The sequence below is a fragment of the Delphinapterus leucas genome, chromosome 1 (genome assembly GCF_059928025.1).
Source record: "Delphinapterus leucas isolate spDelLeu-1000000601 "Yukka" chromosome 1, BTC_Dleu_Yukka2, whole genome shotgun sequence".
NCBI classification, from domain to species: Eukaryota; Metazoa; Chordata; class Mammalia; order Artiodactyla; family Monodontidae; genus Delphinapterus; species Delphinapterus leucas.
Window position 1 is genome coordinate 73836441 of NC_143129.1, and position 18999 is coordinate 73855439.

The 18999-nt window shown below is 46.0% G+C and overlaps 3 protein-coding genes across 6 annotated transcripts; 1 reads left to right on the forward strand and 2 right to left on the reverse strand.

Annotated features, from left to right (window-relative positions):
- Positions 1-124: 124 nt before the first annotated feature.
- Positions 125-3314, reverse strand: NIT1 (nitrilase 1). 3 transcript variants are annotated; one of them, XM_022559248.3, is made up of 7 exons: positions 2917-3314; positions 2318-2416; positions 1797-2051; positions 1582-1685; positions 1239-1372; positions 945-1070; positions 125-669 (listed from the first exon to the last, which is right to left on the reverse strand). In XM_022559248.3, the coding sequence occupies exons 3-7, from the start codon at positions 2039-2041 to the stop codon at positions 403-405; spliced, it is 876 nt and encodes a 291-aa protein (XP_022414956.1). In that variant the 5' UTR covers positions 2042-2051; positions 2318-2416; positions 2917-3314; the 3' UTR covers positions 125-402. The 3 variants fall into 3 exon arrangements, with proteins under 3 accessions (XP_022414956.1, XP_022414955.1, XP_022414954.1); XM_022559247.3 differs by having other exon boundaries at positions 2948-3021; XM_022559246.2 differs by lacking the exon at positions 2917-3314 and adding an exon at positions 2627-2888.
- PFDN2 (prefoldin subunit 2) lies at positions 3048-16474 on the forward strand. Its single transcript, XM_022559256.3, has 4 exons — positions 3048-3177; positions 15230-15318; positions 15459-15582; positions 16172-16474. Exons 1-4 carry the CDS (start codon positions 3103-3105, stop codon positions 16346-16348), a joined length of 465 nt encoding a protein of 154 aa, XP_022414964.1. The 5' UTR covers positions 3048-3102; the 3' UTR covers positions 16349-16474.
- Positions 16475-16674: 200 nt separating this feature from the next.
- Positions 16675-18812, reverse strand: KLHDC9 (kelch domain containing 9). 2 transcript variants are annotated; one of them, XM_022559241.3, is made up of 4 exons: positions 18183-18812; positions 17740-17899; positions 17450-17648; positions 16675-17181 (listed from the first exon to the last, which is right to left on the reverse strand). In XM_022559241.3, the coding sequence occupies exons 1-4, from the start codon at positions 18701-18703 to the stop codon at positions 17015-17017; spliced, it is 1047 nt and encodes a 348-aa protein (XP_022414949.1). In that variant the 5' UTR covers positions 18704-18812; the 3' UTR covers positions 16675-17014. The 2 variants fall into 2 exon arrangements, with proteins under 2 accessions (XP_022414949.1, XP_089768644.1); XM_089912518.1 differs by having other exon boundaries at positions 17450-17672.
- Between the last annotated feature and the right edge of the window lie 187 nt (positions 18813-18999).

Here is an 18999-nt window from a genome sequence, read left to right on the forward strand (position 1 = left end):
GTGTCGCACTTTTATTTAGATAGGGAGGCATGTTGAATGAGTCAGGAGGCCTAGAACTGGAGTCTAGTCCAGCTGGTACAATACCACCTCCCCTTTCAGCTCCCAAAAGAGATATCCAGACACAGACTTTATGATGATTATATTTTTTTCATTGCCAGTGCTGCTCAGCCCTCAGCATAACTTCAGTTTTCATGAAATAAACAGTGACTATATAAAATTCCACCTTTCTGAAACTGAAATCTGAGCTCAGGTGAAAGTTTCTTCTTTCCCAAGAAGCTGAGCCTGTGTTCCAGCAAGAGAGACAAGGTTCTCCAAGTGAGGGGAGCTGCACCCGGGTCCTGCCTACAAGTCACAGCAACACCAGCTCACAATGGGGGTCTCAACGGACAGAAGTCAAAAGTCTTAAGACAGTGGGTGACCCAGATGGCCATAGAGTTCAGGCCTACGATGCTGGAACACAGGCAGGTGTTGGCGCAACCGTCGCAGATAATTGAGGTCAATTCGGGCAAGGCAGAGGCCTGGTCCTTCAGAGCAGCGGGCCACCACTGTTCCCCAGGGATCTACCACCATGCTATGGCCGTAACTTGCTCTCTTCTCGTGGTGGCGTCCACACTGTGCTGCTGCCACTACGTAGCACTGGCTTTCAATGGCGCGGGCCCGCAGCAACACCTGGGGATGGAGGAGACGGGCGTTCACTTAGATACAGGTAGCAGCTAGTAGGGAAGGGGTAGGCCATGGACATTACAGGCCAATCTACCCACTGGGACCATTCTGATAATTGCCTATGAATGATTTACTATGTTAACTATTCTGAGAGGCAACAATCTGGGGAAATGAATTTTCCCACTAGGTGGGAAGGAGAAGAAAATCTTTTAACTGGTAGAGCCAAGGGAGGAGAATGAGGTAAGAGAAGGCCCTTATGTTCTAAAGAGGTGTCCTCTTACCTCCCAATGGGCTGGGCCTGTAACAGATCCAAACGCTGAAGGGTAGGTAAGTATTTCTGCTCCAGCCTGAACCAATGCCAGAGAGAGTTCAGGGAACCGCATGTCATAGCAGATAGCTAGACCAATCTGGAATGAAAACAGCCTATTTAGTCTCCCGCCCTGTTTGTCACAGCATCTGGTCATAACCCCGCTACTGCACTCCTTAGGGCTTTCAATCCTCTACTACCACTTCAAAATATTCCTATTCCCCTCCCTCTCGTTCCTCTCCCACCCTCATCCTTTCACAACTCCCACCTTGCCTGCTGGTGTGCTGATAGGAGACTCAAGACTGGGCCCAGGTATGGTAGAGTTGCTTTCATGCATAGGCCCCTGCCCTGGAATCTCTACGTCACACAGATGCGTCTTCCTATACGTGGCCACTACTGACCCTTGAGTAAGAGGGAGAAAGAGTACTCAGTGCTGGTGCTCTAGAAGCCCAGCTTAGTTCCTCTCCCAAAGAGGAGGTAGCTTATAGGCTAGGAACAGAAATACAAACGCCCCTAAAACCCTTGGCCAAGGAAACAGTTGAGAAACAACACAGATTTCTGGAGAATCTTAGGTAGAAGAGCCTGAGAAGAGGCAGGCTGAAGAGTCTCACCCTTGTTGTTCAGAATCACATGACAATTGTAGATTTTCTGAGTCTGCTCCCAGTCTTGGCCACGCTCATGGAAACCACCCAAGGACAGCCAGAGTCCACATTCCCTGAGGGGGAGGGGACACTGACAACTCTCCTCAAGGCTCTACCCTCATATCTGGCAATCCTGGGACATTACCCAGAAAGAAACTACTTCTCCCTCCCCCTTTCCCTGATACCTGGCAAGCTGGGTATATTCTCCCAAAAGGTTCCCACCCAGTGGCTCAGACAGGTGAAGCGTCTCTTCAGGGTTCCGTGCAATGAAGTCAAATGCCTCAGGCAGGAAAGCCAGGCAAGCGCCCAGTCTGGCAGCCTCCCGAATCAGCTCAGCACATGTTATAAAGTTCTGCTCCTTGTCTGGTGTCGATGTTACCTGGCACACAGCCACCAGGGGTAGTTCCCAGGAGGAAGAGGAGACAGCCATGGCTCTGAGTCTGTAAATGGCACAGGCAGGACTCAGACTGACTAGCATGGGGAAACCCAAGTTTAATGATAAGAGGCTAAAATGGGGAGGCAGGAAGGCTGGGCTTTCCTTTGAATCTGCTCTTACAGGGCACAGTGACCCATGGTACAATGACCCACTGATCAAATGTTCTGTGATGGTTGGCACCCCAGTGTTTCCCACCATCCATACATTTAACAAACATTTATTGAGCATCTACTACGTGCCAGGCACTGAGAACACAACAAAACATGTTACCTGGGCTGAGCACAAAGTACTGAGAGTCGAGGTATCCGGAGTCCAGGACACAAAAGAAGGGACAGGAGCTGGTGAGGAGGCCTGATGATGAAGCCCAACCTGAAGAAGGTGAGAAATCAGGACACCAACCCCACTCTCAAGCAGTAAATTTCTAAGATCCTCTGACTTCTCTCTTCATACTGTGAAGCTGAATCGGGGCCCCGGCTGTAAAACCCCCCAAGTCTTCAAAACACTCTGTACCATAAGTAATTATGGGCTACCGGAAGAGCTCATAAAGTGGGAAGATGGAGGAAAGGGCTTTGATCTCACATTAAATTGAAGCCTCTCTCCTCAGTCAAATGTTTCTGCAGTTTACAAGTCATCTCCAAGATACTTCTTTGGTTTTCCCAGCCTCTGTTCTTGACTGTGCACCGGCACAGTTTTATTGACGCAAAGCATATTTCCCCCACCAGAGTCTCTGAGGGGAAGTTCACCCTCCCTCCTTCCTCATCACCCAGGGCCCAACCCGCGCCCCACTATCCAGTTAATCCGTTCTTCCCCGCCTCTCCCAGGGGCAGCGTCTCTGTTGCACAAGTTAAAGCATGGCAGGTGAGAGTCACCGCAGCGGTTGGGATAGGTAGTAGGTCCTACATGAAGATACGACCAAAACGATTCGCAGGATCCGAACCGAAGAGCGGCCTCGAGGTGGGGTCGCCGGGGGCGAGAGGGCGGTAACTCCGAGACCGGACGTGACGCAGGGAGGGTGGGCTGAGCTACGCAGGCCGGAAGCCCAGCAGGCGGTGAAGATGGCGGAGAACAGCGGTCGCACTGGCAAGAACAGCGGGAGCGGCGCGGGGAAGGGGACGGTGTCAGCAGAGCAGGTGGGGAGCAGGGAACGCGAAGGAGGGCAACCCGGCTGGGTCCGGAGTCGATGTGAGAACGGGGGAAGCCTGTGGCCGGTGCAGACCTTTACTCCAGTTCCACATTTGCGTGGCCACCCAGAGAGGGGCGGGTCCTTGGAGAAGCTAGCCGAGCCCCCGGGGAGAGAGTAGGCGGATTGGTAGGTGAAAGCCACGCCCCCTCGGGGTGTTGCGTGAGCCAGGGGGATAGAAAAGCTCTGAGAAGCAGGGTCTGGGAGGATGCGCAAGTCTGAGGAAAGATGGGTGGTCACTTTCCCTATTTTCCTCCGCACCTTCAACCAGGGTATGGCTGGGCAAGGCAGCTTCTAACGAATCCCAGGGGATTAGTCAACGGCTGGGAGTGTAGTCTGTTACTGGACCCTGAAACCACGTTGAAAATCGTCATCGCTCTGCAGAGACACGTGACTCACATACTCGAACAGTCTAGTGTTTCATACTATTTTGATTCAGGAGTCATTACTAGATTGAATTTTTTTTAGAGACCAGAAATCCTTTACTAAGAATCCGAGCGTGCATTTCCCCTAGTGCCTTGCCTAGCACCGGGAAACGTTTGATAAATTAATCAGAAAAGCCCCTTGTGGCTTGGGAACCATGGTTTGCTAATAGTGGGGCTAGTGTTTACTAGGGGTGGGAAGAAATCTGCGTAATAGGGAAACGTAGTCAAAACAACAGCTTTTTAAATTACAGTTTCATTTATCAGTTATTTGTTGAACAGTTACTATAGGCAGAGGTATTTGCATAAAGATCTTTAAAACTGACCCCTACAGTCAAAGAGCTTATAGTCTGGTGGGAAAAATATGACATACAAAATGTTAATGTGAGGCAGAAATATATCTAAGAGAGATATAAAGTGCTATGGAATTTTGGGGAGGAAAGAAGAGATAGTTTCTGACTTAGGGGGAAAAAGGCAAGGGAGAAGGAACTTAATACTTTTTGAGGGTCTGCCATGTGCCAGACATTCTGCTGGGTACAGGGAAAAAGATAAATGAAATAGACCTTGTTTTCAAGTTAACACAGACTCATTTGAGAAAAGATAAAGCAAACAGTTTTTTTTTTTGAATTTTACATTATTTTTTATACAGCAGGTTCTTATTAGTTATCTATTTTATACATATTAGTGTATATATGTCAATCCCAATCTCCCAATTCATCCCACCACCACCCCTCCCCCGCCACTTCCCCCCTTGGTGTCCATACATTTGTTTCTCTACATCTGTGTCTTTATTTCTGCTCTGCAAACAGGTTCATCTGTACCATTTTTCTAGGTTCCACATATATGCGTTAATATACGATACTTGTTTTTCTCTTTCTGACTTACTTCACTCTGTATGACAGTCTCTAGATCCATCCACGTCTCAACAAATGACCCAGTTTCGTTTCTTTTTATGGCTGAGTAATATTCCATTGTATATATGTACTACATCTTTATCCATTCGTCTGTTGATGGGCATTTAGTTTGCTTCCATGACCTGGCTATTGTAAATAGTGCTGCAATGAACATTGGGGTGCATGTGTCTTTTTGAATTATGGTTTTCTCAGAGTATATGCCCAGTAGTGGGATTGCTGGGTGGTATGGTAGTTCTATTTTTAGTTTTTGAAGGAACCTCCATACTGTTCTCCATAGTGGCTGGATCAATTTACATTCCCACCAACAGTGCAAGAGGGTTCCCTTTTCTCCACACCCTGTTTGTAGATTTTCTGATGATGCCCATTCTAACCGGTGTGAGGTGATACCTCATTGTAGTTTTGATTTGCATTTCTCTAATAATTAGTGATGTTGAGCAGCTTTTCATGGGCTTCTTGGCCATCTGTATGTCTACTTTGGAGAAATGTCTATTTAGGCCTCTGCCCATTTTTTGATTAGGTTGCCAAACAGTAAGTTTTATAATGTTCCTCACGGGCCTTCTTAATGGCAGCTAGAGGAGGGACCTCTGACTAAGCAGGAGATTATGAGATTGGGGGGTGGGTGGGAAAGGGAAGTGTGGTATAGTGGGGTGGCTAAGAGTGTAATGAGTGCACTGGGTTCAGATAGATCTGTATTTGAATCACATTTCTACCTTTTACTACCTATATATGACCTCCCATGAGTTACTTCTTTTGGTCTTCTCCTTCTGTGGAAACGTAATGGTGCTTACCTCACTGTATTTCAATTATTAGGCTAGACAACGCATACAAAGTGTTTTGCACAGTGATTGGAATATACTACGTGCTTAATAAGTGTTAATTACTTTGTTTTGTAAAAATGATAATCCTTCAGCTCAATTCTAAAGGATGAGAGAAGTTAGTCAAGCAAAGAAGGAAATGGAGGATTTTCTAGGTAGAGGGAATAATGTGTTTAAAAACACTGTGGCAAGAAACTGCCTGACATGTTTGGGATGCAGGTGGACTTAAAGTTTGGGATGGACTGCAAGACTTGGAAGTGGAGAAAAAGAGATAAAAGAGGAATCTAGGATGTCCCTCAGGTTTCTGTTTTTGATGGTGCCACAGGGAATGCAGGAAGATGGACAGGTTTGGGGAGAAAATAAGTTTGAATTTGGGTTTCTTGTGGGATATCCAGGTAGAGATATTTAGCAGGTGGTTTGATTTATAATCTTGAGTTACAGAAAGAAATCTGAGTTGGAGATACAGATTAGAGAATTATAAGTTTATGGATGGTAGACAAAGCCATGGCTGTGGATGAAATCACCTACAGTTTGTACAGAAAGTGAAAAAAGAAGTAGAACAGGAGTGAAACCAATAGTTAAGGGGTGGTAGAGAAAAAGAAGCCCTCAAAAGAGACTGAAGAATTGTGGTAACTGAGTTCTGAGGCTCTCCTTGCTTAACATTCTCTGGCCTTTGTGTTCCAGAGAGAACACTGGGTAAAAAATATTATACTTATCACCGGTGAAAATTTGAGCCATATAGACAAGATGGAGGCAAGTGGCACATTGAGCTAGGCACTTTACTTGTTTTATCTTCTGTTACTTAATTACTGCCATTTGAAGTAGCAATATTGTCCTCAAGATGTTTGAGTTTCGGAGGCTTTAGCTAACTTACCCAGAGTCAGTAACTGGGAGAGCAGGGCTTTTAATTGAGGGCCTTGAGCATCAGACAGACCTATTTTTTATACCATAATCCTATTAGAGATATTTGGGCTGAGCCTGAAGGATTGGATAAATTTGAACAGGTGGCAGTAGAAATAGAATATAGGGAATAAGGTAAGAAGAGATCTGAGGAAAGCATAGATTGACATGAAGTGCAGTGACTAGTTTAGCTAAATCATGAGTTATAAGTTAGAAAGATGTCGTCCTTAAAGCAAGCTGAGTCTTTGCATGGCAAAGAATTCAGACTTTTTAATGTAAGCAGTGAGGGAGACATAGAAGGATATATGTTATACTATTAATTTTTTTTCTTATTACATAAAATTATACACATTCATTTTAGAAATTGTAGAAAACACAAGAAGTACAAAATAAGAAATAAATTACCCATGATCCTACTTTACCTATGATCCTACTATCCAGAGGTAACTATTCTTACCGTTTTGAAATATATCCTTTGAGAGGTTCCCCCCTCCTTTTTGTTTTTGTATATGTGTGTGTAGATGGAAAGGGAGGGCCTGTATATTTTACATACTTAATTTTATAAAATTAGTATTATACACTATTTGCTGTTTTGTAATCTGCTTTTTTCTCTTAAAAAGATTTATTTATTATTTATTTTGGGCTGCATCGGGTCTTAGTTGTGGCACGCGGGCTCCTTGTTGTGGCATGCGGGCTTCTCTCTAGTTGTGGCATGTGGGTTTTCTCTTCTCTAGTTGTGGCATGCAGCCTCCAGGGCGTGTGGGCTGTGTAGTTTGCCGCACGTGGGCCCTGGCTGAAGCGCATGAGCTCAGTAGTTATGGTGCGCAGGCTTTGTTGCACCTTGGCATGTGGGATCTCAGTTCCCCGACCAGGGATCGAACCCCCGGCCCCTGCATTGTAAGGCGGATTCTTTACCACTGGACCACCAGGAAAGTCCCCGTAATCTGCTTATTAAGCCTAATAATATATCATGAATATTTTTCTATGTCACCCAAGTGCTAAAAGAATTAAATTAGCAACAATGTATAGGATGGATTTGGAGAGTCCAAAAATGGGGAGATAATTTAGAAGACTGTTGCAGTAATTCAGACAAGAGGTAATGAAGGCCTCAACTAGGGTGATGTCAGTAAGCCTAAGAAAAATTGCTGAGGTCGAGGCAATAAATTTGGCAGTTGATGGGATAAGGGTGTGTCCAAAGATGAAACCAGGGTTTCCTACCAGGCTAGAGTCATGTCACTAGCAGAAATAGGGGAGACAAGAAGAAGAGCAGTTTAAAATGGAGTAAAAGAAAATTCAGCTTTGAATGACCTGAGTTTAAGGTATCCATAGGACATTTAGGTGGAGGTGCTTTATAATAATAGCAGGCACTATTTATTGACAATCTGTTATATGCTGGATATTGTCCTAAGTCCTTGATGTAATTAATGAATCCTCTCAACATCCTATGAGGCAGATATCTCCATTTTTTTTGAAAAAACTTAGACTAAAAAGAGAAGTAACAACAACAAAAAAAGTAACTTGGGAATTCCCTGGTGGTCCAGTGGTTAGGACTTGGTGCTTTCACTGCCATGGCCCAGGTTCAGGCCCTGGTTGGGGAACTAAGATCCTGCAAGCCTCGTGGCCTGGCCAAAAAAATAAATAAATAAAGTGAATTGGGAGGTGAGGAAGTGGAGGCAGTGCATATAGGCTAGTCCTAAAATATTTGATGAAGAGAAGGGATGAGAATCATCATTTGACAGTGGTCAAATCATCATTTGATAAGGTCGAAGAAATTTTTAGAGTTGAGTATGTTTGTCGGAAAAGGGGGCACTGAACTGAAAAGAAGATATAGTGCAGCAATAGCCCAGAAAGTGCTTTTCCAGATGCGTCCGGTCATAATTCTCTACCTCTTTTATTCTTCCATTGAACCCAATAAGAGTAAATATCATGTAGATAAGAAGACCAAAGGACCTTTTGGGCATAAATGTAATGATTGTAGATTTTCCCCAAAGTTATCAAAATTATATGGTATCAATTAAACAAAAAAGAAAGAAAAGAAAACCAAAATAAATCAAGTGGAAATAGTTTGACTTTTTTTTTTTTTACAGTTGTGTGTGTGAACTTTTTTTTTTTAACTTGTTTATCTTATTTATTTTATTTTTGGCTGCATTGGGTCTTGGTTGCTGCAGGCGGACTTTCTCTAGTTGCAGTGAGAGGGGGCTACTCTTCGTTGCAGTGCCCAGGCTTCTCATTGCGGTGGCTTCTCTTGTTGCAGAGCACAGACTCCAGGTGCACAGGCTTCAGTAGTTGTGGATTGCGGGTTCTAGATTGCAGGCTCAGTAGTTGTGGCTCACGGGCTTAGTGGCTCCACGGCATGTGGGATCTTCCTGGACCATGGATCGAACCTGCGTCCCTTGCATTGGCAGGCAGATTCTTAACCACTGCGCCACCACGGAAGCCCTGTTTGTTTGTTTTAGAATTAAATGAAATAAAGAGTCTAGCAGAGGACTTACCTGGTGGCACAGCAAGGAAGACCCAACGCAGCCAAAAAAAAAAAAAAGAGTGTAGCACAGTACCTGGCACATAGTAGTGCTCCTTTACTATGCAAACTGTGGAAGGAAGGCAGGTTATTGTAGGACTATGAAAGATATAGATATGTTAAGAGAGGTTGTATTTGCATATTTTAAATTTCCAAAGAAGATAACAATAAAGATGAGAAGGCAGGCTGCATGGTGGAAAATAAGGAACACAATACATGAAAATAGAAAAAGTTTTCTATCAAAAAATGTAAGTAATTGCTATATGCTTACATGTGAGCCCATAGAAGGAGTTAACATGGGAGTTGGGGATGGCAAGAACTGCTTCCTAGAAGAATCTAAGTTGAAACCTGAAGAAAGAATTAGAGTTAGGGGGGTGGCACAGTGGTTGAGAATCTGCCTGCCAACGCAGGGGACACAGGTTCCATCCCTGGTCCGGGAAGATCCCACAGGCTGTGGAGCAACTAAGCCCGTGAGGCACAACTACTGAGCCCGCGCGCCACAACTAAAGCCCACGCGCCTAGAGCCTGTGCTCCACAACAAGAGAAGCCACCACAGTGAGAAGCCTGTGCACCACAACGAAGAGTAGCCCCTGCTCGCTGCAACTAGAGAAAAGCCCTTACGCAGCAAGGAAGACCCAACACAGCCAAAAAAAGCCTAACACTTAAAAAAAAAAAAGTAAAAAAAGTAAGAATTAGAGTTAGGCACAGAAAAATGCAATGAGAAAGGTTTAGGTAAGTGTGCCAGGTAGGGTGTGGATTCTATGCCAATGCCTGAAGGCAGATGAATAGGGGAACTACAAGTGGTTCTACTGGGCAATAGTGCTGACTGTAAGAGGTGGGAGAAGGACTGATTGGGAGAGGTCAGGAAGGACCAGGTCTTATAGGACTTTTTTCTGCTGTCTTCAGGAGTTTGGATTTTATCCCATGAGCAGTGGGAACCATTGAAGGTTTAGGCATAGGAATAATATGGTTAGATTTAAATTTAAGGTTACTTGTGCTGAAGTGTGGGGAATGGATTGAAGGGGGCTGACCTGGAGGCAAGTGTGGAACTCCAGTAGTACAGGTGAGAGATGATAGTGGATGGATTTGAGGTATTTAGTATTAATAGATAGATATGATTTAGAGATTAATTGGGTGTGGATAGTGAGTTGAGGGTGATTCCAAGGTTTCTGGAATTAAGATCTCTTCCTGCTCTAAAAATTATTAAATTAACAAAGATAATATAAGCTACCATTAGGTACAATCATGACATTGCTGGTAGCACTGTAGAGTCATCTGGTCATCTTGGAGAACTTTATAGCAACATGCAGTAGAAACTATAATAATGTTAATACCCTTTTGACTCATTAATCTTACTTTGGGGAATATGATTCAAGAGAAATGGCTGTAAAATTTTTGTACTATTTGTCCAGATATTTAAAATCAATGCTATTTTTTACAGAAAAATTGGAAATGACCTGAATGTCCCAACAAGAGAAGAATAATTAGCTTTAAAAAATATATCAATAGGGTGTAAATGCTATATAGCCCTTAAAAATTAGAAAACCATGTTCTGTGGGTGAACAGATAAAATGTCACACACACACACACACACACACACACACAGGAGAATATTATTCACCTGTAAAAAAGAAAGAAATTCTGCTATTTGTGACAAAATGGAGGAACCCTGAGGGCATTAGTTTAAGTGAAAATACGTCAATGAAAGACAAATACTGTATGATCTCACTTATATGTGGAATAAAAAACCAAAAACTGAACTCATAGAAACAGAGTAGATTGGTGGTTGCTTGGAGGGGGAGGTGGGGGAATGATTAGAGGGGGTCAAAGGGTACAAACTTGGAGTTATAAGATGAACAAATTCTGGGGATCTAATGTATATAGCATGGTGACTATGGTTAGCAGTACCGTACTGTATACTTGAAAGTTGCTATGAGAATAGATTTTTTTTTTTTTTTTTGCGGTACGCGGGCCTCTCACTGTTGTGGCCTCTCCCGTTGCGGAGCACAGGCTCCGGACGCGCAGGCTCAGCGGCCATGGTTCACGGGCCCAGCCGCTCCGCGGCATGTGGGATCTTCCCGGGCTGGGGCACGAACCCGTGTCCCCTGCATCGGCAGGCGGACTCTCAACCACTGCGCCACCAGGGAAGCCCTAGATCGTTTTTTAAAAAAAATTTATTTATTTTTGGCTGCATTGGTTCCTCATTGCTGCGCGGGCTTTCCCTGGTTGCGGCGAGCAGGGGCTGCTCTTCATTGCAGGGGCTTCTCTTGTTGCGGAGCACGGGCTCTAGGCGTGCGGGCTTCAGCAGTTGTGGCACGTGGGCTCAGTAGTTGTGCCTCACGGACTCTAGAGCGCAGGCTCAGTAGTTGTGGCACAAGGGCTTAGTTGCTTCGTGGCATGTGGGATCTTCCCGGACCAGGGCTCGAACTCCTGTCTCCTGCATTGGCAGGCAGATTCTTACCCACTGCGCCACCAGGGAAGCCCAGTAACTATGAGGTGATGGATGTATTAAGTAACATAATTGTGGTAATCATTTCCATATATATATAAAATCATAATGTTGTACACCTTAAACTTATACAATGCTATATGTCAATTATATCTTTTTTAATATAAATTTATTCATTTATTTATTTATTTTTGGCTGCATTGGGTTTTGTTGCTGCGCACAGGCTTTCTCTAGTTGCGGTGAGCAGGGGCTACTCTGTTGTGGTGCGCGGGCTTCTCATTGCGGTGGCTTCTTTTGTTGCGGAGCATGGGCTCTAGGCATGTGGGCTTCCGTAGTTGTGGCACTCGGGCTCAGTAGTTGTGGCTCGCAGGCTCTAGAGTGCAGGCTCAGTAGTTACGGCACACGGGCTTAGTTGCTCTGTGGCATGTGGGATCTTCCCAGAACAGGGCTTGAACCCGTGTCCCCTGCATTGGCAAGTGGATTCTTTTTTTTTTTAACATCTTTTTTGGAGTATAATTGCTTTACATTGTTGTGTTAGTTTCTGCTGTATAACAAAGTGAATCAGCTATACATATACATATATCCCCATATCCCCGTTCTCTTGAGCCTCCCTCCCACCCTCCCACCCTCCCTATATCATACCCCTCTAGGTGGTCACAAAGCACGGAGCTGATCTCCCTGTGCTATGCAGCTGCTTCCCACTAGCTATCTATTTTATATTCGGTAGTGTATATATGTCAGTGCCACTCTCTCACTTCGTCCCAGCTTACCCTTCCCCCTCCCCGTGTCCTCAGGTCCATTCTCTATGTCTGGCAGGCGGATTCTTAATCACTGGGAACAACAACAAAAAAAAGATGATCATGTCCTGTGTAAAATTATTTGTACATGGCAAATATGAAAATGTAAAGAGCTCTGCATAGTTGTAAGGCTTGAAGTTACTTTAGAATAGGAAAAATAGGGAATTCCCTGGCGGTCCAGTGGTTAGGACTCCGTGCTTCCACTGCAGGGGTCACGGGTTCCATCCCTGGTCGGGGAAACTAAGATCCCGCATGCTGTGCCGCACTGCCAAAAGAGAAAAAAAAGGAAAAATTGTTGGTATTTTAATTGGATTCTTTTTCAGCAGGGATGTTTATATGTTAGATGATTTAATAGGGTTGAGAGAGTCAGCAGTGACCTGGCCATCCCTACTCATGCCAGACTGCTTTAGGAGAACACGAAATAAGGGAAAGGGAAGGAAAATTAGGTCAAGCCATAGGGGAGAAAACCACTAGTAAGTTGTATTTTAGGAGGAAGAATGTGGGAATAGAGCATAGCCTCTCTGTCTTCATTACCTGGCAGACGTCAGAGATGGCAGGTTAATATCAGCTTATTTTGTGTTTAACTAAAAGTTAGTTGTCAGTTAGCTGCTAAGAGATTTCATTTTCTTCAAGTGCATCAGTGGCTGAAATTTTCCATAAGAACTGTGGATAACTCATACACTTAGATATATTTACTTTAGTTTGGTGTTGTAATAAACTCTATAACTGGACCAAGAGGAAATAGGGGTTGTTAATTAGCAAAAGTATTTGAAGAAAGGTTGGAATTAAAATCTTTTTGCCTATAGTTGTGTTAAATTGGTGGTTGAAAAGTAGATTCATACTAATTACTAAGGAAAATAAGTTCAGGCCTCAGAAATTTTAGACATTTAAGCTGAGTTCATTAATGTGTGTTAAATACGACATACATGCAGAAGAGTGGATGTCATTTGGGTGCTAGGAGAACATCTAGAGTCTAGTTTAGTTGTGGAATTTTCTTAGAGGAAAGTATTTTGATCTGTAACATTGACAGTGGAGAAAATGCTAATTATAAATGGAATAGTTTTGATATAGGCAATGAAGGTGAAGGAGAAACAGCTTGTAGATGAGTGAGATTTCCAAGGCGTTTGCTGAAATGAGTGGATGAAGCGGATTGAGATGAAAGGATGATGGATGGGAGAAGGAAACAAGTTGCTGTAATGACAAGTTCCTAGTCAAATTTATTCCTTCATTTATTGGGCAGTAGAAAGGCTGTAGGGGTGGTACAGGACAGTCATTTGGATTATCTTAGCTATATATGAATCTTGCGGAGAGAAAGAGCTAGAGATAAGGGATCCTAGCAAAGATGAGGTGGTTAGTCAGTGATGGAAATGAGACTAGAGATGAGGTAAATGAGAGTGAGAGATTTGGCAGTGGTTTGAATGAATGGGCTCACTGCTCTCAGTGGACCAGGAGGGTCCAAGGTACGCTTTGGGTTTGGAGAGAAGGTCATAATAGTAATTAATGCACTTCACTGCTTACAAAGCCGTTTCACATTAATTCATTCACGTGATACAACGGCCCTATGAAGTAGGTATCATCTCCCTTTTACAGGTGAGGAAACTAAGGCTCAGAGAGATTAACCCAGTGGTTCTCAGTTCTGGCTGCACATCAGAATTTCATGGGACATCGTTTTTTAAATACTGAGGCCTGGGCCTCACTCCCAGTGATTGTGTAATTGTTCTGAGGCTCCACTATTCACATTTTAAAAATGGTCCCCTGATGATTCTAATGTGTAGCCAGGGTTGAATGAACAGGGCTAAAAGTCTGTCAGAGTTCATAAAGCCAAAATGTGGCAGAGACAAAACTTGAAACCTGGTCTTTTGTCTTTCCAAATACAGTCATCAGAGCCCTATACTAGAAGTGATGCTGGTGGTGGTATTAGTACCCTGTCTGATTTTCACACTGTTTAATTCTCTGCTCAGTTTCTGGGGAACAGGAAGCTGGTGGTAATCACTTCTTTGGGTCTTTATGTGTGTTGTTATGCTTCTTTTGTACCACTACCCCCCGACCCCCACCCCCAGGTTCTCATCCTTCAGGCTTCAGTTAAGGCATTATCTCTCAGGAAGCCTGTATCAGTTAGGGTTTAGAGGCTACAGATGCAGGCTTTGAGCAACTTATTTATTATTTTTTTTAAAAGAGTGTTTTAGAAGGACGGTGGTAGGTCACAGAATTGAACACAGTGAAAAGGAACATTAAACAACTAGGCCACACAGAGTTCAATAACTAGGGCAGCTTTGGGGATTTTAGGAATAGGAATGGAGGACCATCTTTATAGGACAACTATAGGTGTCTTAGCTCCAGCTGCCTTCTGTACCTGTTTGTCTCTACCCAAAATTCAATTTCTATAGTATAGAATATAGGTCACTGCCCCTGTGGTCAAAGAGCAAGGGTCCTGTGATTAGTAGCCTCCCAAGAACCCCAGTGAATTAGGAGGGGCACTTGCCTAATGGGAGGGCTGCTGGGCGGACCCAAACAAGAGTTACTCGTTACATGGGACTTCCCTGGTGGCGCAGTGGTTAAGAATCCGCCTGCCAATGTAAGGGACACGGGTTCGGGCCCTGGTCCGGGAAGATCCCACATGCCGCGGAGCACCTAAGTCCATGTGCCATAACTACTGAAGCCTGCGCGCCTAGAGCCCGTGCTCCACAACAAGAGAAGCCACTTCTCTTCGTTGCGGTGCGCAACGAGAAGCCCGCGCACCGCAACGAAGAGTAGCGCCTGCTCACCGCAACTAGAGAAAGCCCGCGTGCAGCAACAAAGACCCAACACAGCCAAAAATAAATAAATAAATAAAATTTAAAAAAAAAAGTTACTCGTTACAAAGCCTTTCCTGACATCCCTCTTTACCTGCAAGTTTAAGCTCCACTGTAGGTGCTCCAGTAGCTCTCCACCCCCATTCCTATGTAACAAATGCCTAATCCTCACCAAACCAAGCTGCAAGATGGCCTAGCAAGTATCTCACCCCTAGTAGGCACTCAGTGTTGGGTGAATGGAATTCCAGACTTAATTTAGAAACTGCAAACTGTTCTACTCCTTTTCCAAGATAGGTGTCTACTACTGCATCTTTGTAAAGCCTGCTATCCTATGTTGACCCTCTGCCATTTCCACTGTCCCCTCTCTCACCTTTATCTCTTTCTCACCTTCTTAGGTAATCGCTGGCTTCAACCGCCTTCGGCAGGAACAGCGGGGCCTGGCATCCAAAGCAGCTGAGCTGGAGATGGAGTTGAATGAGCACAGGTGAGGAAGCCGGGAGAAGCAAACAACAGGAGAGTTGGATGGGCCCCCTTTTTTGGGGGGGGGGATGGGCCGTTTTGTAAGAGAGGGTTGCAGCAGAGTGGGACTGAATTCTCAGATCCTGCCTTGTCCTCCTACCTCAGCCTAGTGATCGATACTCTGAAGGAGGTAGATGAGACCCGCAAGTGCTACCGCATGGTTGGAGGGGTACTGGTGGAGCGGACTGTCAAAGAGGTGCTGCCTGCCTTGGAGAACAACAAGGAGCAGGTGAGCAAGAATCCCTGCGTAGATGCTCTGGGCAACCGAGGAGTAAGGAAAGGGAGGCCAGGGCTTTAGGGAATGTGGGGGAGGAAAGTGTGGGTAGGAACTCGTGTTGAAGGCAGCATAAATAGCCTATCAGCCTATGCTCTTTAGCTATGCTACATCTAACTCCTTAGACAAAGGAGTTGCTGACTATGCCTCTTTTCTGGCTGAATTGGGGGAGGGGAGGTGGTTAGAGTGGAGTTTCTCACAGTGTAGTCCATGGCTATGTGCATCCAAATCACCTGGAAGACTAATTTAAAATGCAGCTTCCCGGACCCTCTCCTGTACCCACTGATTCAGAACCTTTGGGGATGGGAGCCATGAAGTGGCATTTTAAAAATAAGCAGCCCAGGTGATTCTTATGTATACTACAGCTTATAAACCTTGTTTTTAAGAAAGGAATACTTTTTGTGTCTGGGCTCTACTATTAATACTTGGTTAAAGTTGAGGTTAGAGGTATCATCACTCCTTCACTTCCCCCAACCATAGTCTGTAACAGATGGGGGAAGGGAGTCCTGAAATCCTTACATAATCCCTGTCGTTTGCCCTCTAGATACAGAAGATCATTGAGACACTGACACAGCAGCTTCAGGCAAAGGGAAAAGAGCTAAATGAATTCCGGGAAAAGCACAATATTCGTCTCATGGGGGAAGACGAGAAGCCAGCAGCCAAGGAAAACTCAGAGGGGGCTGGGGCTAAGTCCAGCTCAGCTGGAGTGTTGGTCTCCTAGAGACCAAGGCCTTTGCATTTTTTTCTACCCTGATTCCCACTTCTTCTAATTTCTCTTTATTGTTATTATTTTCTCTGCTATTGTAAATTTTTTTTTGTTAATTAAACGTTTTGTTCAGAATGCTTAGCTCTAGCCTGAAGCTTTCACCCAGTATTAGGGGTAGAATTTGCACGGGGCATGGGCAAGCATATGATTTGTGGTTTTGGGTCCATCTGGTTAATGGCTCACAATATCAAACTAGGTCCCATATTTTATCCTTTACCTTGCAAATAAAGATGCACCTCCTTATTTACTTCCCTCCCCGCCAAAAGATTCAGAAACAAACGTTAACTCTCAGGTTGAAATTTAATCAGCATTTGAAATGAGGCAGATAGCTCTGGTGATAACTAAAGCTTTATGAGTCTGCAACAAAACAGAGGCTTGGGGCTTCCCTGGTGACGCAGTGGTTGAGAGTCCGCCTGCCGACGCAGGGGACACGGGTTCGTGCCCCGGTCCGGGAAGATCCCACATGCCGCGGAGCAGCTGGGCCCGTGAGCCATGGCCGCTGAGCCTGCGCTCCGCAACGGGAGAGGCCACAACAGTGAGAGGCCCGCGTACCGCAAAAAAAACAAAAACAAACAAACAAACAAAAAACAGAGGCTTGGTGGTGTATCTTGGCACTGTTCTTCAGATAAAGAGGTCCAGAATGCAAACCTGTGGACTAGCTGTCCTGCCATCCTCACCAAAACCCCCAACCAGGTAGAGCTGATCATTCCAAAGGCAGGTCCGATGGCCCACGCGTTTTAGCCCATGGTCTGCACAGGGGAAGTGGAACCACAGAGAAGGAGACTTTCCTGTTGGGTAAGGGCAAAGAGTGGTTATTGAGGCAGTAGCGCTTTGGCTCCCATGGGGCTCTTAACAAGACCAGATATTTGCTCATTATTTTTCTCCTCACTGGATTTGTGGGCCTCTTCAAAATTTAACATTCTGTGTATTCCTTTAATTTGTCGACTAAATCTTCCTTCTCCCTACGCCATTACTCCATCCTCTTTCTTTCTGTAGTCTGCAGGTTCTCCTATCTTCCCACCTTTTCCCCTTCTCAACCATTAAGCCCCTTCTCACGGGTATCATAGATGTAGAGGTCATTGCAGATGGTGTCTCGGGCTCTAGTCAGAGTTTCTCCACCAAACAGCACAGCAAAGGGCCCAACCACAGAACATGAGTGATGCCGGAGTCCTCGAGGCCCCTGCCGGGACCCCTGCCCACTGCTCACGAGACTTGCAAGCTGTTCCATCAAACGGGGGGCAACAGGTGGTTCCTCCTTGGGGGAGAGAGAAGGGACTGTCTGGAGGGATTTGGGCATCCCCATTTTAGCCCCCTTCCACCCTTAGCAAGATGTGAGTAGATAATACCTTAATCTTCCCATGACTCCAGTGCCCAGCTACTTCTGGTTCAGCTGAGTTGCAGCCCCCAAAGAGCAATAGCTGGTGACCTGGGTGGGGCCCAGGACTTTGGAGCAGGGCAGCGCAGTGACCTGAACGTGAGACTGTGTGGTAGCCTTCTTCCTTATAGCTGTGAAATTCAGGCCTGAGTTGGGTTTTCTGGAAAATATAAGTGCTGTACTGCCTTTTCCCCAACCCCCTTGCCAAGGATAGAAAGGAGACATGGGACAGTGCCAAATGTAGTTCGGTTGAGAGGGAGGGTAATATTGATAAGAGTTCAGCTATCTTAGACATGGAAGATTCCCGGGGAAGGAGGGTTCTAGGGTGAGGATATTAGATAAATTGCCTGCGAAGCTGTTTTTCCAGAGTGTAAGTGAGGGAGCATGAAAGGTTTTGGGCAAGGGGTGTCATACCAATAGGTGCGGGCGCCAGGGTCCAGCCTTAACGTGTAGATGCTTCCATAACGACGCTGAGTGCGAGTCCCGCCCTCCCTGCCTGCCACCCGCAGCTCTCGGTCGGAGAGGCGGGTACAGGTGTGACTACTGAGGCCGGCAGGGGGGCAGCTGCCAGGGACGGCGGTCCACGCCTCCCACACACCGCGCTCGGTGTCCAGGGCGCTTACTGTGGCCAGGCGGCGCGACCCATCCCAGCCGCCCACCACACAGAGCCAGCGCCCGCCCACCAGCGCCGCGTCGTGGTGGCTGCGCCTCGGGCCGCCCCGGGCTCCCACCCGCACGGCCTGGCCCTCAGCCGGATCGAAGACCACCATATCACTGCTCGGCTCTCTCGCTCCTCCGGCTAGGAGACCCCCCACCAGATAGAACCGTCCCCGCAGTTCGGTGCATGAATGGAAGGCCCGCGCCAGCAGCGGATCCCGCGCCACCGGCCGCCAAGTCCAGCCTGAGCCCCCTGTCCCACCCACCGCCCCGGCCATGGGCCCGGGGAGGGGCGGGCTGCGGGGCCGACGGCCCGGAGCACCCCTACCTGGGGGCGCAGGCTTCCCCGGAACCGCCTCTACACCCCTACCGGAAGCCTGTCCGGGTCCCCACCTCAAGCCACCTGCTTCTCTCCGCCGTCGCCCAGCAACCACTGCAGCGGCTGCAGCACGACCGCTGCAAACTGAAGGTCGCAAAGCACCGGTTACCGTGGAGACAGGAGACCTGGGTAGCCACCATGAATTAGTGTTGTCACCATGGCGACAGGAGCTGTGCGAGGTCAATAAAAATCTTG